Source organism: Stegostoma tigrinum, unplaced genomic scaffold (assembly GCF_030684315.1).
Source record: "Stegostoma tigrinum isolate sSteTig4 unplaced genomic scaffold, sSteTig4.hap1 scaffold_551, whole genome shotgun sequence".
In the NCBI taxonomy this organism is placed as follows: Eukaryota; Metazoa; Chordata; class Chondrichthyes; order Orectolobiformes; family Stegostomatidae; genus Stegostoma; species Stegostoma tigrinum.
This window is the reverse complement of record NW_026728485.1, coordinates 1,407-26,284: the sequence shown is the minus strand read 5'-3', so window position 1 is coordinate 26,284 and position 24,878 is coordinate 1,407. Positions and strand designations below refer to the sequence as shown.

The window sequence follows — 24,878 nt, the reverse complement described above, 5'->3', positions numbered from 1 at the left end:
GCCTGTACTGTGCTGTAATGTTCTAGAATCACATTCGTATCCTTTACCAAACCCCTCAGTCACCCACCTCCCAGCTTTGCAATCTGTTTCAGCCTGACTGTCTCCCAGCTGCTCCCCGACCGCCTCCCAGCAGCTCTGCCTCCCAGCTGCTCCGCCTCCCAGCAGCTCCCCGACTGCCTTCCAGCTGCTTCCCAACCGTCTCCCGGCTGCTCCCCGACCGCCTCCCAGCTGGTCCATCTCCCAGCAGCTCCCCCTCCTTTACTCTCGCTCAACTATCCCCCTCTCATTCTCTCCCTCCTCAATAATCCCTCCATCACGATCTCTCTCAACTATCGATTTGTTCAGTGGTGGGAGTTGGGAGAGAGTGTGAGGGGAATGCGGGGGAGGTGAGTTTGTCATTTCGGCAGCAGAGCTGAGAGGGAGCAGTCGAATTCCGCTCTGGGAAGGTGAGGGAACTGATATGTTTTGACAAGCGCTAAATGCAATAACATTACGCACGCAGTGTCTCCCACCGCCCTCCCCCTCTGACCAAAACAAAAGGGGAGGGGAAGTGCTTTTCTTCATTTCTTTTTATCGTGTGCTGGTAAGCAGTGATTGGTAAAACGTTTTTCATTTCGTTTATCTATAATTTAATGTTATAAAAACAGCAGGAGATCTCACACCCGTGTTGTGCTCCTCTTGCTCAATGTGGGTTCTCAAGGACACGACTGATGTCCCCGACTCCTTCAGGTGCAGGAAGTGTGTCCAGCTGGAGCTCTTGTTCGACCGCATGGCGGCTCTGAAGCGGATGGACTCACTTTGGAGCATACACGATGCTGAGGGGGTCGTGGATAGCACGTTTAGCAATTGACACACCGCAGATTAGGATTGCTGAAGGAGGTAGCGAATGGGTGACCAAAAGGCAGAGGAAGCCAGTGCAGGAGTCCCCTGCGGTCATCTCCCTCCAAAACAGGTATTCCGTTTTGGATACTGTTGGGGGAGATGGCTCACCAGAGGAAGGCAGCAGTAGCCAGGTTCATGGTGCCGTGGCTGGCTCTGCTGTACAGAAGGGCGGGAAAAAGAGTGGAAAGGCGATAGTCATTGGGGATTCAATTGTAAGGGGAGTACATAGGCAGTTCTGCGGTCAGAAACGGGACTCCCGAATGGTATGTTGCCTCCCAGGTGCACGGGTCAGGGATGTCTCTGATCAGCTGCGGAACATTCTGAAGGGGGAGGGTGAACAGCCAGCTGTCATGGTGCATTTAGGCACCAACGATATAGGCAGAAAATGGGATGAGGTCCTACAAGCAGAATTTAGGGAATTAGGAGCCAAGTTAAAAAGTAGGACCTCAAAGGTAGTAATCTCAGGATTGCTCCCAGTGCCACGTGCTAGTCTGTGCAGAAATGAAAGAATAGCCGGGATGAATGCATGGTTTCAGAGATAGTGCAGGAGGGAGGGGTTCAGATTTTTGGGACATTGGAACCAGTTCTGGGGAAGGTGGGACTATTACAAATTGGACGGTCTACACCTGAGCCGGACTGGAATCAATGTCCTTAGGGGTGCTTTTGCTAATGCTGTGGGGGAGGGTTTAAACTAATGTGGCAGGGGGGCGGGAACCAAATATTGGACAGAAAAGAGGTGGAAACGAAAGCCTGTAGGGAACTAGATAATGGAGTCAGTGTGACTAAAGGGAAAAGTAGTCGGGGAGCAGATGATGAACACAAAGGGACAGGTGGTCTGAGGTGCATGTGTTTCAATGCGAGTAGTGTAGTAGACAAGGCAGATGAGCTTTGGGCTTGGATCGGTACCTGGAGGTATGATGTTATTGCTGTTACTGAGACTTGGTTGAGGGAAGGGCATGACTGGCAACTAGTTGTCCCAGGATATTGATGCTTCAGGCGGGATAGAGAGGGAGGTAAAAGGGGTGGAGGACCAGCAATACTGGTCAAAGACGATATCACAGCCGGACTGAAGGAGGGCCCCATGGAGGACTCCAGCAGTGAGGCAATATGGGTAGAACTCAGAAATAGGAAGGATGCAGTAACAATGCTGGGGCTGTACTACAGGCCTCCCAACAGCGAGCGTGAGATAGAGGTACAAATATGTTAACAGATAATGGAAAGGTGTCGGAGAAACAGGGTGGTGGTGATGGGAGATTTTAATTTTCCCAACATTGATTGGGATTCACTCAGTGTTACGGGTCAAGATGGAGCAGAATTTGTAAGGTGTGTCCAGGAGGGTTTTCTAGAGCAGTATGTATGTAGTCCAACTCAGGAAGGGGCCACACTGGACCTGGTGCTGGGGAATGAACCCGGCCAGGTGGTTGATATTACAATAGGGGACTACTTTGGAAATAGCAAACACAAATTCCGTAAGTTTTACAATACTCATGGAGAAGGATGGGAGTGGTCCTAAAGGAAGGGTACTAAACTGGGGGAAGGCCGACTATACCAAGATTCGGCAGGATCTGAGGAATGTAGATTGGGAGAAACTGTTTGAAGGTAAATCCACATTTGACATGTGGGAGGCTTTTAAGGAGCGGTTGATTTGCGTGCAGGAGAGACATGTGCCTGTGAAAATGAGGAATAGAAAAGGCAAGATTAGGGAGCCATGGATGACAGGTGAAATTGTGAGACTAGCCAAGAGAAAAAAGGAAGCATACATGAGGTCTAGGCGACTGAAGACAGACGAAGATTTGCAAGAATATCAGGAATGTCGGGTGAATCTGAAACGAGGAATTAAGAGCTCAAATGGGTCATGAAATATCTTTGGGAGACAGGGTTAAGGAAAATCCCAAAGCCTTTTATTCATACATAAGGAGCAAGAGGGTAACTAGAGAAAGGATTGGCCCACTGAAGGACAAAGAAGGAAAGTTATGCGCTGAGTCTGAGAAAAAGAGTGCGATTCTTAATGAGTACTTTGCATCGGTATTCACCAAGGAGAGGGACATTACGGATGTTGAGGTTAGAGATAGATGTTAAATTACTCCAGGTCAAATCGGTATAAGGTGGTGGTGGTGGCGGGGGGGGGGGGGGGGGTGGGGGGCGCGGGGAGACAGTGTTGGTTATCCTAAAAGGCATTCAGGTGGACAAGTCCCCAGGTCCAGATGGGATCTATCCAGTAAGGTGTTTGATAAGGTTCCCCGTGGCAGGCTGATGGAGAAAGTGAAGTCACATGGGGTCCAGGCTGTGCTAGCTAGATGGATAAAAAACTGGCTGGGCAACGGGAGACACAGAGGGTAGTAGTGGAAGGGAGTTTCTCAAATTGGAGACCTGTAACCAGTGGTGTTCCACAGGGATCTGTGCTGGGACCACTGTTCTTTGTGATATATGTAAATGATCTGGAGGAAGGTATAGATGGTCTGATCAGCAAGTTTGCTGATGACACTAAGATTGGTGGAGTAGCTGATAGTGAAGGGGACTGTCAGAAATTACAGCAGAATATAGATAGACTGGAGAGTTGGGCAGATAAATGGCAGATGGAGTTCAATCCGGGCAAATGCGAGGTGATGCGTTTTGGAAGATCAAATTCAAGGCGAACTATACAGTAAATGGAAAATTCCTGGTGAAAATTGATGAACAGAGAGATCTGGGTGTTCAGGTCCATTGTTCCCCGAAGGTGACAACGCACGTCAACAGGGTGGTCAAGGCGGCATATGGTATGCTTTCCTTCATTGGGCGGGGTATTGAGTACAAGAGTTGGCAGATCATGTTGCAGTTGTACAGGACTTTGGTTCGGCCACATTTGGAGTACTGTGTACAGTTCTGGTCGCCACATTACCAAAAGGATGTGGATGCTTTGGAGAGGGTGCAGAGGAGGTTCACCAGGATGTTGCCTGGTATGGAGGGTGCTAGCTATGAAGAGAGGTTGAATAGATTAGGATTATTTTCATTAGAAAGACGGAGATTGAGGAGGGACCTGATTGAGGTCTACAAAATCATGAGGGGTATAGACAGGGTGGATAGCAAGAAGCTTTTCCCCAGAGCGTCATTTAAGATGTATCTAGACAGATACATGAATGGGCAGGGAGCAAAGGAATACAGATCTTGGAAAACAGGCAGCAGATTTAGATCGAGGATCTGGATCGGCGCAGGCTTAGAGGGCCGAAGAGCCTGTTCCTGTGCTGTAATTTTCTTTATTCGTATCTCGCTCTCATTCTCTCCCTCCTCAATAATCCCTCCTTCACTCTGAATCCTTTACCAACCCTCCCTCACTCCCTCACGCCTTGTCCTTTGTCCTGCGTTTGTTCTCCCCCGTACACATCCAGAGACAGTAGGAACCGCAGATGCTGGAGAATCTGAGCTAACAAGGTGTAGAGCTGGATGAACACAGCAGGCCAAGCAGCACCAGAGGAGCGAGAAAGCTGATGTTTCGGGCCTGGACCCTTCTCCAGAAATTCTGTGTTCATCCAGCTCTACACCTTGTTACCCCCTACAGAGCCACTTTGCCTTTGCTCATTCCCTCACTCTTGCCCCTTTGACCTCGGCCTCTGCCAGCCTGTGCTAACTCCCAATCTCTGTCCACTGCGTGTGCTCTTGTGTTCTCATTTCTCTCTGATAATGATTTCACTTGGTGTTTCCTGCAGCTTCAGGCCCATTTCCAAGCTCTCCTTCAGTCTCTATCTCCTGTGTTCATGTGCTCATCACTGTGTTTCTCACCTCCCTTGGAGAGAGCCCGCTCAGAATCCTCAGGCACAGACCAGGCTGTGAGCTCGCTTCATCTCTCCGTGAGACAGTTCTGTGAAAGGGAAAGGAGCTCCCTGTCAGAAGCCATCGACAGCGTTTCAGCAAAAAACTCTGCTGACACCAGCTCCAGAAATGACTGAACACTTACACTCAGTCAGAGTGGTACAGGGCATGCTCAGTTAGGGGGAGGGCATGCGACAGTGGGGTAGTAGGGAGAATGCATACTGGGCATGGACGTGGGTTGGGAAGGTGCTGCCTGAGGATCTTTGGTGAATCCCTGCAGTGCATCTTGTAGACAGTACACACTGCTGTGACTGAGTGTCGGTGGGGGGAGTGGGAGGCTTGTGGATGTGGTGCCAATCAAGCGGCTGCTTTGTCCTGGATGGTGTCGGGCTTCCTGAGTGTTGCTGGAGCTGCCCCCATCCAGGCAAGTGGGGAGTATTCCATCACTCTCCTGACTTGTGCCTTGTAGATGGTGGACAGGCTTTGGAGAGTCAGGAGGTGAGTTACTCGCTGCAGGATTCCCAGCCTCTCATAAAGAGTGGGCAGGAAAGTGGAGTTGACGCTGCGATGAGATCAGCCAGGAAAGTATTAAATGGCGGAACAGCCTCCCTCTGCTCTGAGATCTCCTCCGTGGCCAGGCAAGAACACAGTGTCTGGTGGAGATTAGGCCAGTTACAGGCTGCTGATTGGTTTGTGGGGCCACGGACACTGAAGGCCATCAGCGTGAGGACAGCTGGGTGACCCGGTGAAACACAGTGAGAGGTAATAGGACCCTGTGTGATCCAGCATGGCTCAATATGATCCTGAATGACAGTGTCACTCACTGTGAGGCTCTCTGCCCCAGAGATCCAGCATGGCCCTGCGTGATCCAGTGTGACCGAGTGTTATTGGCTCATTACCTGTCTGCCACAGCTGGTTGCCTGTAACAGTTCAGCCAGTGAACGCGGATGGCTGCTCTGTGCCTGGAACAGCAGAACACCGAGAGCAGGCTCCCCGGGATCAGTAACAGGAAACTGAATAACAGCCCAATCAGCAGAGCTTTCTGGTCTGTGGGAACACCAAAGAAGTGAAAGTATATGTGAATACTCATCGTCTCCAGATACCTCCCGGCCACCCAGATCTTTGTGCAATAAGGGACCAGGCTGGATCGATGAGCTGGAGGTAGAACCCTTCCCCAAGCCTGGATATGGGATTAATTCCTGAAACGGTGACTGCTCCTTATCTCCCGATGCTACCTGGCTTGTTGTACTCTTCCAGCCTCCTGCTTGTCTGTAACTGCCCATAGTACCCCTCCCAGAGACGTCAGGCTCAAGTGCGAGGGCACAAAACACAGCAAATAGCAGCAGGCCATTCGGGCCTCCTCTGCCATTCTATACGATCAGCACGGCTCATCCGTCTCAGTCCCGTTGCTGGTTTCTCCCCACCTCAGGGAACATAGAACAGTACAGCTCAGGAACAGGCCCTTCAGCCCATCCTATCTGTACCGACCATAATGCCATTCTGCCATTAAATGTTCCAGCCTCTCCTTAAACCCATGTCTGTTAGTATTGGACACTCTGACATTCCCCCCGGGAAAAGGATTCAGGCTATCCATCCTATCCATGCCTCCATCGGGTCGCCCCTTGGCCTCCGACACTCCAGCGTGTTTGTCCAAACTCTCCTTATACACTCCAATCCAGGCAAACCTCTCCGAAACCTCCACATCCCTCCCATAGTGTGGGGACTATACTCCACACGGGCCCTGGCTAAAGGACCCCAGGTCTGTAACATGACATAGCAAAGACCACCTGGGGATGGGGAGACGGGAGAGTGGGAGGCAGGGCAGACAGGGAGGTGGGGAGGGAGAGACGGGGGAAGACGGGGGAGGAGGACGGGACGGTGGGACGGGGGGGGACGAACATGACTCACCGTCAGGGAGGATGGGGCCGCTGTCGATACTGCCCCCAAGTCCGGCTTGATCACAGAGTGGCGGGGCCCACCGAGGGTCACAGTGACAGTTCCTATTACTGTTACAGACCTGAGAGTTTGGGGAGGGTCACGAGAGGGATCAGTGAGGTACCAGCTGGCAACACAGAAACCGCGCCCCCCACAACTCCCGACCTCCCACAACCCCCGATCCCCCCAACCCCCCGATCCACCAACAACTGCCGACTCCCCACAACCCCCCGAAACCCCTGACAACAACCGACCCCAAAACTCCCGACATTGAAACCCTCAACCCCAAAACACAGCAACCAAACTGCCTGAACCCCGAGAGCCCTGGGCTCAGAACCCCAAACCCTAACCCGCTGTCAGAGTGTGTGAGCGCGGCGAGAGAGAGAGCGCGGCGCGGCGAGAGAGAGAGCGCGGCGCGGCGAGAGAGAGAGCGCGGCGCGGCGAGAGAGAGAGCGCGGCGCGGCGAGAGAGAGAGCGCGGCGCGGCGAGAGAGAGAGCGCGGCGCGGCGAGAGAGAGAGAGCGCGAGAGAGAGAGAGCGCGAGAGAGAGAGAGAGCGCGCGAGAGAGAGAGAGAGAGTGCAAGAGAGAGCGGAGAGCTCAGTGATGAGGGACGGGGAGGTCGGGGGGGGGGGGGGGGTGGTTCCTGTGAGAGTGACCGGGAATGGATGGTGACTCCTTACGCCACGTCCGTGACATTTCTCCGAACACGTGCTCACACCCAGGAGCGATGCGTTCTGACAGCGTCTGTCCAGGCAGACCTAGGGACACACAGGGGGAGGCCAGGAATTATTGCCAATCCGTCTGCCAGCCCCCCATGTACCCCCCCGACTCACAGCCCCCCATGTACCCCCCGACTCACAGCCCCCCATGTACCCCCCCACTCACAGCCCCCCATGTACCCCCCCCACTCACAGCCCCCCATGTACCCCCCCCACTCACAGCCCCTCATGTACCTCCCCACTCCCACCCCCCCCCATGAACCCCCACCACTCCCACCCCCCATGAACCCCCGCCACTCACACCCCTCCATGTACCCCCCCACTCCCACCTCCCCATGTACACCCCCCACTGCCACTCGCTCTCCTCAATGTACCCTACACGGCCACTCCCCCTCCTCAATGTACCCCCCCACTGCCACTCCCCCTCCTCAATGTAGCCCCCACTGCCACTCCCCCCAATGTATCCCCAACTGACACTCCCCCTCCTCAATGTGCCCCCACTGCCACTCCCCCCTCCTCAATGTACCCCACTGCCACTCCCCCCTCCTCAATGTGCCCCCACTGCCACTCCCCCCTCCTCAATGTACCCCACTGCCACTCCCCCTCCTCAATGTACCCCTCCACTGCCACCCCCCGCCATGTACCCCCCCACTCCCAGCCACCCCAGGTAACCCCCCCACTCCCAGGCACCCCAGGTACCCCCCCACTCCCACCCCCCAGTGTACCTCACCCACTCCCACCCCCATGTACCCCCTCACCACCCCCATGTACACACCCCACTCCCACCCCCCCCATGTACACACCCCATTCCCACCCCCCCCATGTACCCCCCACTCCCAGCCCCCCATATACACACCCCGCTCCCACCCCCCCAATGTACACACTCCACTCCCACCCCCCATGTACACCCCCCACTCCCACCCCCCATGTACACCCCCCACTCCCAGCCCCCCATGTACACCCCCCACTCCCAGCCCCCCATGTACACCCCCCACTGCCACCCTCCCTCTCAATATACCGCCCACTGCCACACCCCCTCCTCAATGTACCCCCCCACTGCCACTCCCCTTCCTCAATGTGCCCCCACTGCCACTCCCCCTCCTCAAGTGTACCCCCCCACTGCCACTCCCCCCAATGCACCCCCCACTGCCACTCCCCCCTCCTCAATGTACCCCCCACTGCCACTCCCCCCAGTGTATCCCCAACTGACACTCCCCCTCCTCAATGTGCCCCCACTGCCACTCCCCCTCCTCAAATGTATCCCCAACTGCCACTCCCCCTCCTCAATGTGCCCCCACTGCCACTCCCCCCTCCTCAATGTACCCCACTGCCACTCCCCCTCCTCAATGTACCCCTCCACTGCCACCCCCCCCCCCATGTACCCCCTCACCCCCACCATGTACCCCCACACTCCCAGCCACCCCAGGTACCCCCCCACTCCCACCCCCCAGTGTACCTCCCCCACTCCCACCCCCATGTACCCCCTCACCACCCCCATGTACCCCCTCACCACCCCCATGTACACACCCCACTCCCACCCCATGTACCCCCCACTCCCAGCCCCATGTACCCCCTCACCACCCCCATGTACACACCCCACTTCCACCCCCCCCATGTACACACCCCACTCCACCCCCCCCATGTACACACCCGACTCCCAGCCCCCCATGTACCCCCTCACCACCCCCATGTACACACCCCACTCCCACCCCCCCCCATGTACACACCCCACTCCCAACCCCCATGTACCCCCCACTCCCAGCCCCCCATGTACACACCCCGCTCCCACCCCCCCATGTACACACCCCGCTCCCACCCCCCCCATGTACACACCCCGCTCCCACCCCCCCCATGTACACACCCCGCTCCCACCCCCCCCATGTACACACCCCGCTCCCACCCCCCCCATGTACACACCCCGCTCCCACCCCCCCCCCATGTACACACCCCGCTCCCACCCCCCCCATGTACACACCCCGCTCCCACCCCCCCCATGTACACACCCCGCTCCCACCCCCCCCATGTACACCCCCCACTCCCACCCCCCCCATGTACACCCCCCACTCCCACCCCCCCCATGTACACCCCCCACTCCCACCCCCCCATGTACACCTCCCCCACGTACACCCCCCACTGCCACCCTCCCTCTCAATATACCGCCCACTGCCACTCCCCCTCCTCAATTTACCCCCCCACTGCTACTCCCCCTCCCCCATGTACCCCCCACTGCCACTCCCCCTCCTCAATGTACCCCCCCACTGCCACTCCCCCTCCTCAATGTACCTCCACTGCCACTCCCCCCAATGTACCCCCCACTTTCACGTTCCTGAGGGGTAATAAACAGGGTGTATACCCCCAGTGTCTCCCCCATGGGGAGATAAATAGGGCGTGTATCCCAGTGTCTCCCCTATGGGGTAATAAATAGGGCGTGTATCCCAGTGTCTCCCCCATGGGGTAATAAATAGGGCGTTTACCCCAGTGTCTCCCCCCGAGGGGTACTAAACAGGGTGTATACCCCCAGCTGGGGCAGCAGATGTTCCTGTCCCTCCTCACTGTAGCATTGTGTGCCATGCTGTCTTTCATAACCAGCTCCTGCACCCCCCCTCCACCCCCCGTGTCCCCTGCACTGTGTCACCCACATGCTGTCACCTTGTCATCTCCACATTTGGTGCCAGTCTTGACCAGGCCAGGGTCAGGCAGGTCCTCTTTGTGCAGAAAGATACCACGACATTTCACATCCCTGCCCTCCACTCGGACCGTGGTATCGATGGGAACCGTGTTCCATTCCTTGGGGCCTTTCGCTGAGCTCTGACACTGTATTTTTCCACACATGACATCGCTGCAGAAAAACCAATAAAACATCGTGAGGGTGCAGTCTCCGTGTTTACACTGAGCAGAACGGTGGGTGTGGGGGCACGGGGTATCAGGGAGGTGGGGAGGCTGCAGAGGGATCTGGACAGGTTAGGAGAGTGGGCAAAGAAGTGGAAGATGGAGTACAACGGGGGAAAGTGTGAGGTCATGCACTTTGGCAAGAAGAATAAAAGCATGGACTACTTTCTAAATGGGGAGGAAAGTCAGAAGTCTGAAGTGCAAACGGACCGTGGAATCTTAGTTCAGCTTCTTGTCCAGGCGAAGTTTTATTTACTGTCGTCACATGTACCAGGGGACAGTGAAAAGTATTGCTTTCCATGCTATGCAGGCATTTAATATCAAACACAGACAGTGTCTGCCAGATCTGCTGAGCTTTTCCAGCAGTTTCTGTGTTTGCTCCTGAACATAGAACAGTACAGCACAGTACAGGCCCTTCGGCCCACAATGTTGTGCCGAACTTTTACCCTAAACCTAAGGTCTATCTAATGTTGACCCCTACCTTATACTATTGTCCATATGCCTATCTAATAGGCGCTTAAATGCCCCGAATGAGCCGGACTCCACTACCCTCTCCAGCAATGCATTCCATACCCCGAACACTCTGAGTGAAGAACCTACCTCTGACGTCTCCCCTATATCTACCTCGGCTCACTTTAAAACTGGAAAGACAAGTGTCCCATATCCCTCCCTAACTCCCCTAGTAACCTGCCTAGCACCTTCAGGGGTTTGTGCACAAGCTCCCCAAGATCCCTCTGAACTTCCTAATGTCTTGCTATTCATTCAGTTCTCCCTTGTCTTGTTCCTTCTTCCAAAGTGCATCAGCTCACATTTATCAGGATTAAGTTCTGTCTGCCACTGATCGCTTCTCGCCCATCTGACCAATCTGTTTCTATCCTCCTGTAATCTAACACCTTCCCACTCACTGTCAGACACTCGGCCAATCTTTTTATCATCCACAAACCTATTTATTACCCCCTTCACATTCTCATCTCCATCGTTAATGACCATCACAAACAATAAAGGGGCCAGTCCTGATCCCTGTGGAACCCCACTGCACACCAGGCTCTAGTCACACGAACGGTCTTCTGTCACTGGTTTATGGTTCCCTGGTCTATCGCTCTCATCATTCTTGTAAAGTGGAACCTCATTGGCTGTTCTCCCAGACCTCTGGCACCTCCTTGTGGCCAGTGATGATATAAACAGCTCAGGGGTGCTAGCATTCCCTCCCAGCAGCCTGGGATACATTCCCCATCTGCACCTAGGGATTTGTTCAGTTTTAAATGCAACAAAACCTCCAATACCTCCTCACTCCCCATGTCTGCTCAAGAACTTCACAGTCCATCTTCTTGATATTTGTACCTGCATCTTGCTCCTCCCGAATAAAGACAGATGTAAATAATCACTGAGCACCCTCCCAGTGTCACTCAGCTCCCCGTACAGATTGTCCAACGGACCCTAATGGATCCTGCTCGTCCCTGTGGTTCTCCATATTTAACGAACAGATAAGTTGGAAAAGTGAATGTTCTCCAAGGGATCTCCTGGGATGAGGGCTCTCTCCTCCAATGGGAGGCTGTTAAAGTGTGTCGATGTTCCCTGGAGTTTACAACAGGAACAGATCTCTTTGACACCTGCAGACAGCGAAGGGACCTGATGGGGTAGACAGTTGAGACTGCTTCCCCTGGCCTTTGGAGGTTGGGTAAGTGTCAGGGTACGGCTTGCTCCTGTGGGTTCCAAGGGCAGTCCACAATCTCGCACACTCACCTCTTCGAGCACTTCACAAAGTTCCCGCTCAGATCCTTCCCACAGTTTCCATAATTGTTCCCGGCTACATTCACCTCTTCAAAACAAACAGCAGGGGCAGACCGGGCACCTCAGGGGGCAAAACCAGAGAGAGGGGGGTAAATCACACAGAGAGGGGGGTAAATCACACAGAGAGGGGGGTAAATCACACAGAGAGGGGGGTAAATCACACAGAGAGGGGGGTAAATCACCGGGGGGGGGGGGTAAATCACCGGGGGGGGGGGGGTTACGACTGTATTAGTCAGTAACAAGGAACAGTAAATCAGGAATTAGATGGTCTAGGCCCGAAACGTCAGCTTTTGTGCTCCTGAGATGGGGGCACGAGAAAGGCTTGGCAGAACGGATTAGGGAGAACACAGAGGCATTTTACACTTATGTGAGGAATAAGAGAATGGTCAAAGAAAGAGTACGGCCTGATCAGGGATAGCATAGGGAACTTGTGTGTGGAGCCTGAGGAGGTAGGGGAAGCCCTAAATGAGTTTTTTGCTTCTGTCTTTACGAAAGAAACGAACTTTGTAGTGAATGAAACCTTTGAAGAGCAGGTGTGCATGCTGGAATGGATAGAGATAGAGGAAGCTGATGTGCTGAAAATTTTGTCAAACATTAAGATTGACAAGTCGCCAGGCCCGGACCAGATTTGTCCTCGGCTGCTTTGGGAAGCAAGAAATGCAATTGCTTCGCCACTTGTGAAGATCTTTGCATCCTCGCTCTCCACTGGAGTCGTACCTGAGGACTGGAGAGAGGCAAATGTAATTCCTCTCTTCAAGAAAGGAAATAGGGAAATCCCTGGCAATTATAGACCAGTAAGTCTCACGTCTGTCGTCTGCAAGGTGTAGGAAAGGATTCTGAGGGATAAGATTTATGACCATCTGGAAGAGCATGGCTTGATCAAATACAGTCAACACGGCTTTGTGAGGGGTAGGTCATGCCTTACAAACCTTATCGAGTTTTTTGAGGATGTGACTAGAAAAGTTGATGAGGGTCAAGCTGTGGATGTGGTGTATATGGATTTCAGTAAGGGATTTGATAAGGTTCCCCATGGTAGGCTCATTCAGAAGGTCAGGAGGAATGGGATACAGGGGAACTTAGCTGCTTGGATACAGAATTGGCTGGCCAACAGAAGACAGCGAGTGGTAGTAGAAGGAAAATATTCTGCCTGGAAGTCAGTGGTGAGTGGGGTTCCACAGGGCTCTGTCCTTGGGCCTGTACTGTTTGTAATTTTTATTAATGACTTGGATGAGGGGATTGAAGGATGGGTCAGCAAGTTTGCAGAAGACACAAAGGTCGGAGGTGTCGTTGACAGTGTAGAGGGCTGTTGTAGGCTGCAGCGGGACATTGACAGGATGCAGAGATGGGCTGAGAGGTGGCAGATGGAGTTCAACCTGGATAAATGCGAGGTGATGCATTTTGGAAGGTCGAATTTGAAGGCTGAGTACAGGATTAAGGATAGGATTCTTGGCAGCGTGGAGGAACAGAGGGATCTTGGTGTGCAGATACATAGGTCCCTTAAAATGGCCACCCAAGTGGACAGGGTTGTTAAGAAAGCATATGGTGTTTTGGCTTTCATTAACAGGGGGATTGAGTTTAAGAGTCGTGAGATCTTGTTGCAGCTCTATAAAACTTTGGTTAGACCGCACTTGGAATACTGCGTCCAGTTCTGGGCGCCCTATTATAGGAAAGATGTGGATGCTTTGGAGAGGGTTCAGAGGAGGTTTACCAGGATGCTGCCTGGACTGGAGGGCTTATCTTATGAAGAGAGGTTGACTGAGCTCGGTCTCTTTTCATTGGAGAAAAGGAGGAGGAGAGGGGACCTAATTGAGGTATACAAGATAATGAGAGGCATAGATAGAGTTGATGGCCAGAGACTATTTCCCAGGGCAGAAATGGCTAGCACGAGGGGTCATAGTTTTAAGCTGGTTGGTGGAAAGTATAGAGGGGATGTCAGAGGCAGGTTCTTTACGCAGAGAGTTGTGAGAGCATGGAATGCGTTGCCAGCAGCAGTTGTGGAAGCAAGGTCATTGGGGTCATTTAAGAGACTGCTGGACATGTATATGGTCACAGAAATTTGAGGGTGCATACATGAGATCAATGGTCGGCACAACATTGTGGGCTGAAGGGCCTGTTCTGTGCTGTACTGTTCTATGTTCTCTGTTCTATGAGATGCTGCTTGTCCTGCTGAGTCCATCCAGCTTCGCACTTTGTTACCTTGGCAGGGAAATGGTGTTTTGGGAAATTGAGGGGATTAAAGGCTAATAAATCCTCGGGGCCTGATAAGCTACATCCGCAGAGTACCTGAGGAAGTGACCCGTGGATACAGTGAATACGTTGGCGGTCGGTTTCCAAGGTTCTGCAGACTCTGGAAGAGTTCCCACAGACTGGAGGGTAGCTAATGTGACCCCACTATTCAGAAAGCGAGTGAGAGAGCAAACTGGGAAGTTTAGGCCACTGAGTCTGCCGTTGGGACTGGGGAAAACGCTCAAGTTCATTACAAAAGGTTTCGGGGCAGAGTATTTGGGAAACAGTGACAGGGCTCAACATGGATTTCCAAAAGGAAAATCATTCTTGACAAATCATCTGGAACTCTTCCAGGATGTAACTGGATCAAGGGAGGCAGTGGATGTGGTGTATTTGGAATTTCACAGAGTTTTCAACAAAATCCCAAATGACAGATGAATGTGTAGAATGGAAGTGTGTGGGATTGGAGGGTATGTAGTGAGCTGGATAGAGGCCTGGTCAGCAGGCAGGAAACAAGGACTCACTGAACAGCTGGGCGGCATTCTGAAGGTGGAAGGTAAACATACAAACATAGAACCAGGAGCAGGAGAAGGCCATTCAGCCCTTCGATCCTGCTCCGCCTTTCTTCACGATCATGGCTGATCATCCAACTCAACACCTAATCCTGCTTTCTCCCCATAATCTTTATCCCATTTGTCCCAAGTGCTATATCTAGTCACCTCTTGAATACATTCAAAGCTTTGGCATCAACTACTTCCCGTGGTAATGAATTCCACAGGATCATCACTAGCTGGGTGAAGAAATGTCTCCTCATCTCTGTCCAAAACAGTCGATCCCGAATCCTCATACTGTGACCCCTGGTTCTGGACACACCCACCATCAGGAACATCCTCCCTGCATCTACCCTGTCCAGTCCCATTAGAATTTTATATATCTCTATGAGATACCCTCCTCATTCAAAGAACACAGAACAAAGAAAATTACAGCACAGGAACAGGCCCTTCGGCCCTCCAAGCTTGACTTAACCTGTCATCTATTTTCTAATGGTCTGTGTCCATTTGCTCCCTGCCCATCCATGTACCTGTCCAAATATATCTTAAAAGATGCTAACGTGTCTGTGTGAACCACCTCCACTGGCAACACATTCCAGGCGCCCACCACCCTCTGTGTAAAGAACTTTCCACGCATATCTCCCTTAAACTTACCTCCTCTCACTTTGAACTCATGACCCCTAGTAATTGAGTCCCCCACTCTGGGAAAAAGCTTCTTGCGATCCACCCTGTCTATACCCCTCATGATTTTGTAGACCTCAATCAGGTCCCCCCTCAATCTCCGTCTTTCTAATGAAAATCATCCTAATCTACTCAACCTCTCTTCATAGCTAGCACCCTCCATACCAGGCAACATCCTGGTGAACCTCCTCTGCACCCTCTCCAGAGCATCCACATCCTTTTGGTAATGTGGCGACCAGAACTGTGCACAGTACTCTAAATGTGGCCGAACCAAAGTCCGATACAACTGCAACACGACCTGCCAACTCTTGTACTCAATACCCCGCCCAATGAAGGAAAGCCTGCCATATGCCTCCCTATTGACCTACGTTGCCACCTTCAGGGAACAATGGACCTGAACACCCAGATCTCTCTGTTCATCAATTTTCCCCAGGAATTTTCCATTTACTGTATAGTTCGCCCTTGAATTTGATCTTCCAAAATGCATCACCTCGCGTTTGCCCGGATTGAACTGCATCTGCCATTTATCTGCCCAACTCTCTAGTCTATCTATATTCTGCTGTAATTTCTGACAGTCCCCTTCACTATCAGCTACTCCACCAATCTTAGTGCCATCTGCAAACTTGTTGATCAGGCCACCTACACCTTCCTCCAGATCATTTACATATATCACAAACAACAGTGGTCCCAGCACAGATCAGTCCCTTCACCTTGCCATCCTTTCTTGCCTCAGTGGGACAAACCTATACGGTGTTTGTAGTAACTGCTCCCGAAACAACCTCCATATTTCTGTCCTGCATTTCCCTGAGAACATCTGATCCCAGCTTATTTTCCAGTTTCTGTCCAACAGCATTCAGGGTGGATGATTTCAGCGGGAGACGAGGAGACATTGCTTCACCCAGAGCGCGGTGAGCCTGTGGAATTCATTACCATGGGAAGTAGTTGATAGCAAAACATTGCATTTGTATTCAAGAGGCAACTAGATATTGCATTTGGAGTGAATGGGATCAAAGGTTATGGGGAGAAAGCAGGATTAGATGTTGAGTTGGACCATCAGCCATGATCGTGGTGAATGGCAGAGCAGGCTCGAAGGGCTGAATGGCCTCTTCCTGCTCCTATGTTCTGTGTTAACCTGCAATCTGTGACTAGGTTCCCAAAGGTCAGATTTCCTGATGATGTTGAAGCGTGATTGGAATGTACTGAACGGACATGATGATGTTCAGCGACAGTCTTCAGTCAATCAGAAGTTCAAGTGGCTGAGAGTCACTGTTACCTGGGCCCCAGAGCTGTTCACACTGTAACTGGTGAGAGTGACACATTCCGGTGTAGCAGTATCCACGGTTACCATCACAGTCTGAACCGTCCAGGCGGTAAACATTCGAGGGGCAGTAGGGAGAGGCACCCGTGCAGTATTCCGGCAGGTCACATGTGCCAGCAGCATCCCGGCAAATAGTCCCAGCCAACTGGAACTGTGGTTCGGAGAAACAGTCTGTGAAGGAACACAGCGATACCAGCGCGCGCGCGCGCGCACACACACACACAGTGAGGGAACACAGCAATACCAGCACACACACACACAGTGAGGGAACACAGTGATACCAGCACGCACGCACGCACGCACGCACACACACACACACACACACACACACACACACACACACACACACACACACACACACACACACACACACACACACACACACACACACACACACACACACACACACACACACACACACACACACACACACACACACACACACACACACACACAGTGAGGGAACACAGCAATACCAGCACACACACACACAATCCTGATTTGGGAATATATGTGCATTCTTTCACTGTCGCCAGGACAGAATCCTGGAATTCCCTCCCTAAAGGCACTGTGGGTTCACCCACAGAGGAAGTCTACAGCGATTCAGGAAGGCAGCTCACCCCGACTTTCTCAAGGGGCAATTAGGGACAGGGAGGAAATGCTGAACCCAGCCAGAGATGGCCATGTTTGACAAGAGAATGAACATTGGGGCCCCGCAGCAGTTGGTGCTGAAGATGATGACTGACGTACCTGACATGTTTTACAGCAGACTCCGTGGGCACACCGTGCTCCGAGCTTCAGTGTGCAGTCATTGGCATTACAGCATGGGTTCACACACTCCTGTAAAACATTCGTTCACACTTATTACTGTGCACACTCTGACACAGTCACTCAACACAAAACACAACTCCACAGATGCTGCCAGGCTGGCTGCGTTTAGATCTTCAAATCAGAGAACTCCTACAGTGTGGAAACAGGCCCTTCAGCCCAACAAACCCATACTGACCCTCAGAGCATCCCACCCAGACCCATCCACCTACAACACACACACCCTCCTGAACACTTTGGGCAATTTAGCACGGCCCATCCACCTAGCCTGCGCATCTTTGGACTGTGGGAGGAAACCGGAGCACCCGGAGGAAACACACGCAGACATGGGGGGAATGTGCAAACTCCACACAGACAGTTACTCGAGGATGGGATTTTTCTCCAGCAATTCCTGATTTTGTTGCTGTCCTTAAAGGGAATGTGTGTTTTTCTGATTGTGGAGAGAAAGCCCAAGGATCGGCGGAAGATGGCTGCAAGGTTTTTTTTTAACCTAAACCACACAATTCAAAAAAGGCCTTTCAGCCCATTGAGCACTTCCTATCTCCACCAGTCCCACCTTCCTGAACAAAACTCACAGCTTGGAATATTACTTAAAGGTTCCCCACCTCAACTATCGCCCCCCCGCCCCGACAACCAGGCAGTGCGTTCCACATCCCACCACCCTCTGGGTGAGAAAACCTTCCTCCCTCAATCCCTGCTAAACTTCCTGCCTTTCCTTTTAAAATTACATCCCCCTTGTGACTGACCCTTCAACTAAGGGTAACAGCTCTTTTCTATTCATCCTGTCCACGCCCCTCAAACTTAAACACCTCTACTCCGTCCCTCCTCTAAACCGTAGCTCCAGCCTCTCTTTATCGCTGGAATACTCCATCCCAGGCAACATCCTGGTGAATCTCCTCTGCACCCCCTCCAGTGTAATCACATCCTTCCTATAATGTGGGAACCAGAACTGCACACAGTGCTCCAGCTGTGGCCTCACTAAAGTGCTGTACAGCCCCATTAAGATTGCTGTACAGCCCCATTAAGATTGACAAGTCGCCAGGCCCGGATCAGATTTGTCCTCGGCTGCTTTGGGAAGCGAGAAATGCAATTGCTTCGCCACTTGCGAAGATCTTTGCATCCTCGCTCTCCACTGGAGTCGTACCTGAGGACTGGAGAGAGGCAAATGTAATTCCTCTCTTCAAGAAAGGAAATAGGGAAATCCCCGGCAATTATAGACCGGTAAGTCTCACGTCTGTCGTCTGCAAGGTGTTAGAAAGGATTCTGAGGGATAAGATTTATGACCATCTGGAAGAGCATGGCTTGATCAAATACAGTCAACACGGCTTTGTGAGGGGTAGGTCATGCCTTACAAACCTTAGAGTTTTTTGAGGATGTGACTAGAAAAGTTGATGAGGGTAGAGCTGTGGATGTGGTGTATATGGACTTCAGTAAGGCATTTGATAAGGTTCCCCATGGTAGGCTCATTCAGAAGGTCAGGAGGAATGGGATACAGGGGAACTTAGCTGCTTGGATACAGAATTGGCTGGCCAACAGAAGACAGCGAGTGGTTGTAGAAGGAAAATATTCTGCCTGGAAATCAGTGGTGAGTGGAGTTCCACAGGGCTCTGTCCTTGGGCCTCTACTGTTTGTAATTTTTATTAATGACTTGGACGAGGGGATTGAAGGATGGGTCAGCAAGTTTGCAGACGACACAAAGGTCGGAGGTGTCGTTGACAGTGTAGAGGGCTGTTGTAGGCTGCAGCGGGACATTGACAGGATGCAGAGATGGGCTGAGAGGTGGCAGATGGAGTTCAACCTGGATAAATGCGAGGTGATGCATTTTGGAAGGTCGAATTTGAAAGCTGAGTACAGGATTAAGGATAGGATGCTTGGCAGCGTGGAGGAACAGAGGGATCTTGGTGTGCAGATACATAGATCCCTTAAAATGGCCACCCAAGTGGACAGGGTTATTAAGAAAGCATATGGTGTTTTGGCTTTCATTAACAGGGGGATTGAGTTTAAGAGTCGTGAGATCTTGTTGCAGCTCTATAAAACTTTGGTTAGACCGCACTTGGAATACTGCGTCCAGTTCTGGGCGCCCTATTATAGGAAAGATGTGGATGCTTTGGAGAGGGTTCAGAGGAGGTTTACCAGGATGCTGCCTGGACTGGAGGGCTTATCTTATGAAGAGAGGTTGACTGAGCTCGGTCTCTTTTCATTGGAGAAAAGGAGGAGGAGAGGGGACCTAATTGAGGTATACAAGATAATGAGAGGCATAGATAGAGTTGATAGCCAGAGACTATTTCCCAGGGCAGAAATGGCTAGCACGAGGGGTCATAGTTTTAAGCTGGTTGGTGGAAAGTATAGAGGGGATGTCAGAGGCAGGTTCTTTACGCAGAGAGTTGAGAGAGCATGGAATGCGTTGCCAGCAGCAGTTGTGGAAGCAAGGTCTTTGGGGTCATTTAAGAGACTGCTGGACATGTATATGGTCACAGAAATTTGAGGGTGCATACATGAGGATCAATGGTCGGCACAACATTGTGGGCTGAAGGGCCTGTTCTGTGCTGTACTGTTCTATGTTCTATGTTCTATAACCTCCCTCCTCTTATTATCCATACCATATCTGAGAAAGGCAAGTGTCCCATATCCCTCCCTAACTCCCCGAGTAACCTGCCCTACCACCTTCAGGGATTAGTGGAAGCGAATACAAAAGGTACCCCTGCCCCTCGGAGATTCCCAGGGCCCGACTGTCCATCATCTCTTCCCTTGCTCTGTTTGTCCTGCACAAGTGAATCTCCTCAGTTTGAATTCTATTCTGATGGGAGATCTGATGGAAACTGACAGAACATGGAGAGGCCTGGAGAGGGTGGAAATGGAGAAGATGTTTCCACCAGGGGGAGAGACTAGGACTTGAGGGCACAGCCTCAGAGTGAAGGGGTCTCCCTTTCGAACCGAGACGGGGAGGAATGTCTTCAGCCAGAGGGGAAGGGGGGGAAATCTATAGATCTCATTGCTCCAGAGAGCTGTGAGACTGAGTCATTCCGGGTGCATCAGACAGAGTTAGGGAGGTTCTTCATTGGTAAGGGGATTAGGGGATGCAGGGAGAATTGATTGGTAAGGGGATTAGGGGATACTGGGTGAATTGATTGGTGAGGAGGTTAGGGGATTAGGGGTTACTGGGTGAATTGATTGGTAAAGGGATTAGGGGATTAGGGGATACTGGGAGAATTGATTGGTAAGGGAATTAGGAGATTAGGGATTACAGGGAGAATTGGTTGGTAAAGGGATTAGGGGATTAGGGGTTACTGGGAGAATTGATTGGTAAAGGGATTAGGGGATTAGGGGATACTGGGAGAATTGATTGGTGAGGGGATTAGGGGATTAGGGGATACTGGGAGAATTGATTGGTGAGGGGATTAGGGGATACCGGGAGAATTGATTGGTGAGGGGATTAGGGGATGAGGGGGTACCGGGAGAATTGATTGGTAAAGGGATTGGGGATTAGGGGTTACAGGAGGAATTGATCGGTAAGGGGATTCGGGGATTAGGGGTTACTGGGAGAAGGCAGCAGAATGGGGTTATGAAATATATTGACCTGGACTGAAGGCAGAGCTGACTGAATGGGCCGAGTGGCCTGATTGTGTTCCAATGCCTGATGATGTTATGGGGATGGGGTTGGGGATGGGGATGGGGTCGGGGTTAGACGGAGGATGGGCTGATCCTCAAACGTCTTTCAGTTTTTTCCCAAATCAGCAGCTTCAGGTGCATTCAGCACCAACATCTATAGAATCCCACCTGTACGTGAATCACCCCCCCCACCACACTGACCCCCACCCCCCAAACCCTCCCACCTACCCCCACACTTACCCACCCAACACACTGCACCCCATGCCCCCCCCACAAACCCCCATCAACTCTCCGCCCCCCCCAAACCTCCCACTATCCCCACCTACCCCCAGCCCCCACACCGACTCCCACCCCCACAATGACCCCCCCCACCACCACCACATCCGCCACAAACCCCCATCAACTCTCCGCCCCCCCCCAAACCTCCCACTATCCTCACCTACCCCCAGCCCCCACACTGACCCCCAATCCCAACACCGCACCCCCCCAAAAACCCCACCAACTCCCTGTCTCCCACCTACCCCCACACCCCCACACCGACCCCACCCCCTACACTCCGCCACTGCCCCCTACACCTCGCACTGACCCTCATCCCCACCACCACACTCCCCCCCGACTCTCCACCCCTCCAAACCTCCCACTATCCCCACCCCTGCCACCGCGCTCCCACCCTCCCAATGACCCCCAACCCTGCCAGCAACACCCCCACATCCTCCCGCCTCTCCACCCCCTCCCAACCTCCCACTATCCCCACCTACCCCTACCCTCCCACTGACCCCCACCACCGCCCCCCAACAGCTTTCCGCCCCCCAAACCTCCTACTATCCCCACTTACAAAGAAAGAGTAGGGCCGATCAGGGATAGCATAGGGAACTTGTGTGTGGAGCCTGAGGAGGTAGGGGAAGCCCTAAATGAGTTTTTTGCTTCTGTCTTTACGAAAGAAACGACCTGTGTAGTGAATGAAACCTTTGAAGAGCAGGTGTGCATGCTGGAATGGATAGAGATAGAGGAAGCTGATGTACTGAAAATTTTGTCAAACATTAAGATTGACAAGTCGCCAGGCCCGGATCAGATTTGTCCTCGGCTGCTTTGGGAAGCGAGAAATGCAATTGCTTCGCCACTTGCGAAGATCTTTGCATCCTCGCTCTCCACTGGAGTCGTACCTGAGGACTGGAGAGAGGCAAATGTAATTCCTCTCTTCAAGAAAGGAAATAGGGAAATCCCCGGCAATTATAGACCGGTAAGTCTCACGTCTGTCGTCTGCAAGGTGTTAGAAAGGATTCTGAGGGATAAGATTTATGACCATCTGGAAGAGCATGGCTTGATCAAATACAGTCAACACGGCTTTGTGAGGGGTAGGTCATGCCTTACAAACCTTATCGAGTTTTTTGAGGATGTGACTAGTAAGGTTGATGAGGGTCAAGCTGTGGATGTGGTGTATATGGACTTCAGTAAGGCATTTGATAAGGTTCCCCATGGAAGGCTCATTCAGAAGGTCAGGAGGAATGGGATACAGGGGAACTTAGCTGCTTGGATACAGAATTGGCTGGCCAACAGAAGGCAGCGAGTGGTAGTAGAAGGAAAATATTCTGCCTGGAAGTCAGTGGTGAGTGGGGTTCCACAGGGCTCTGTCCTTGGGCCTCTACTGTTTGTAATTTTTATTAATGACTTGGACGAGGGAATTGAAGGATGGGTCAGCAAGTTTGCAGACGACACAAAGGTCGGAGGTGTCGTTGACAGTGTAGAGGGCTGTTGTAGGCTGCAGCGGGACATTGACAGGATGCAGAGATGGGCTGAGAGGTGGCAGATGGAGTTCAACCTGGATAAATGCGAGGTGATGCATTTTGGAAGGTCGAATTTGAAAGCTGAGTACAGGATTAAGGATAGGATTCTTGGCAGCGTGGAGGAACAGAGGGATCTTGGTGTGCAGATACATAGATCCCTTAAAATGGCCACCCAAGTGGACAGGGTTGTTAAGAAAGCATATGGTGTTTTGGCTTTCATTAACAGGGGGATTGAGTTTAAGAGTCGTGAGATCTTGTTGCAGCTCTATAAAACTTTGGTTAGACCGCACTTGGAATACTGCGTCCAGTTCTGGGCGCCCTATTATAGGAAAGATGTGGATGCTTTGGAGAGGGTTCAGAGGAGGTTTACCAGGATGCTGCCTGGACTGGAGGGCTTATCTTATGAAGAGAGGTTGACTGAGCTCGGTCTCTTTTCATTGGAGAAAAGGAGGAGGAGAGGGGACCTAATTGAGGTATACAAGATAATGAGAGGCATAGATAGAGTCGATAGCCAGAGACTATTTCCCAGGGCAGAAATGGCTAGCACGAGGGGTCATAGTTTTAAGCTGGTTGGTGGAAAGTATAGAGGGGATGTCAGAGGCAGGTTCTTTACGCAGAGAGTTGTGAGAGCATGGAATGCGTTGCCAGCAGCAGTTGTGGAAGCAAGGTCATTGGGGTCATTTAAGAGACTGCTGGACATGCATATGGTCACAGAAATTTGAGGGTGCATCCATGAGGATCAATGGTCGGCACAACATTGTGGGCTGAAGGGCCTGTTCTGTGCTGTACTGTTCTATGTTCTATGTTCTATGTTCTACTCCCATCCCCCACAACCCCCCACGACTCCCTGCTACCCCAGATCTCCCACTATCCCCACCTACCCCCACACTGACCCCCACCCTGTCACTGCACCACCCCACAAACCCCCACCGTTCCTCACACACCCACCCACCGCCACCATCCACCACCATGCCCCACTGCACCCTCCCACTGCCCCCAACTGGACCGCACCATACCCCCGCACCCTCCCACTGCACCCCAAAACCCTGACCGGCCCCCACCCACCTCCCGCAACTCCTGCAGCCTCCCGCACACACCACCCAGCCCCAGGTTCTGAATGGGTATCTCACCTGTACCTCTCCGCAGTCACACTCTTCGCCCTCCTCCACATACCCATTCCCACAACGCTGGGCTCCATACAGTTTCCTCAGGTCTGGCAGGTTGAACAGGCACATTCCTCCGCCCTTCTGCAGGAATTCCCCAAGCAGCGTCTTGCTGCGCACGAACTGAAGAAGCGTGGGAATGGTTCTCTGGAAAACAGGAGTGGGAGTAAGGGACTCTGCAGCAGGACCCCCAGGCTCCTGGGAGCCAGAATGGTGTTGATGTTTTTGGGGCTGTGGCCCATCAGGGGCAAGCGGGGAGGATCCCACCACAGAACTGACTTGTGCCTTGTCGATGACGGACATGCTCTCAGGGAGACAGGAGGTGAGTTACTTGCTGCGGGATTCCGAGAGCCGTAACGGCTCGGAAACAAAATCCTTCTGTCCATCTTGTCTCCATCTTTCCACTTCCCTTCTCTCAGGGACTTAGAACATAGACATAGAACATAGAACAGTACAGCACAGAACAGGCCCTCAAGCCCACCAATGTTGTGCCGACCATTGATCCTCATGGATGCACCCTCAAATTTCTGTGACCATATGCATGTCCAGCAGTCTCTTAAATGACCCCAATGACCTTGCTTCCACAACTGCTGCTGGCAACGCATTCCATGCTCTCACAACTCTCTGCGTAAAGAACCTGCCTCTGACATCCCCTCTATACTTTCCACCAACCAGCTTAAAACTATGACCCCTCGTGCTAGCCATTTCTGCCCTGG

General features: G+C 52.2%; 1 protein-coding gene across 1 annotated transcript in view; it reads right to left on the bottom strand.

The window, feature by feature from the left end:
* The window catches only part of LOC125456627 (disintegrin and metalloproteinase domain-containing protein 19-like), a 35,784-nt gene extending 11,319 nt beyond the window's left edge, over positions 1-24,465 (bottom strand). The window contains exons 1-9 of the mRNA XM_059644182.1: positions 24,130-24,465; positions 17,529-17,618; positions 16,734-16,929; positions 11,955-12,063; positions 9,972-10,161; positions 7,284-7,361; positions 6,577-6,685; positions 5,568-5,715; positions 4,639-4,717 (exon numbers count right to left, since the gene is read on the bottom strand). Of these exons, the coding sequence (XP_059500165.1) occupies positions 4,639-4,717; positions 5,568-5,715; positions 6,577-6,685; positions 7,284-7,361; positions 9,972-10,161; positions 11,955-12,063; positions 16,734-16,929; positions 17,529-17,618; positions 24,130-24,465 (1,335 nt within the window). The remainder of the gene's footprint in view (positions 1-4,638; positions 4,718-5,567; positions 5,716-6,576; positions 6,686-7,283; positions 7,362-9,971; positions 10,162-11,954; positions 12,064-16,733; positions 16,930-17,528; positions 17,619-24,129) is intronic.
* Between the last annotated feature and the right edge of the window lie 413 nt (positions 24,466-24,878).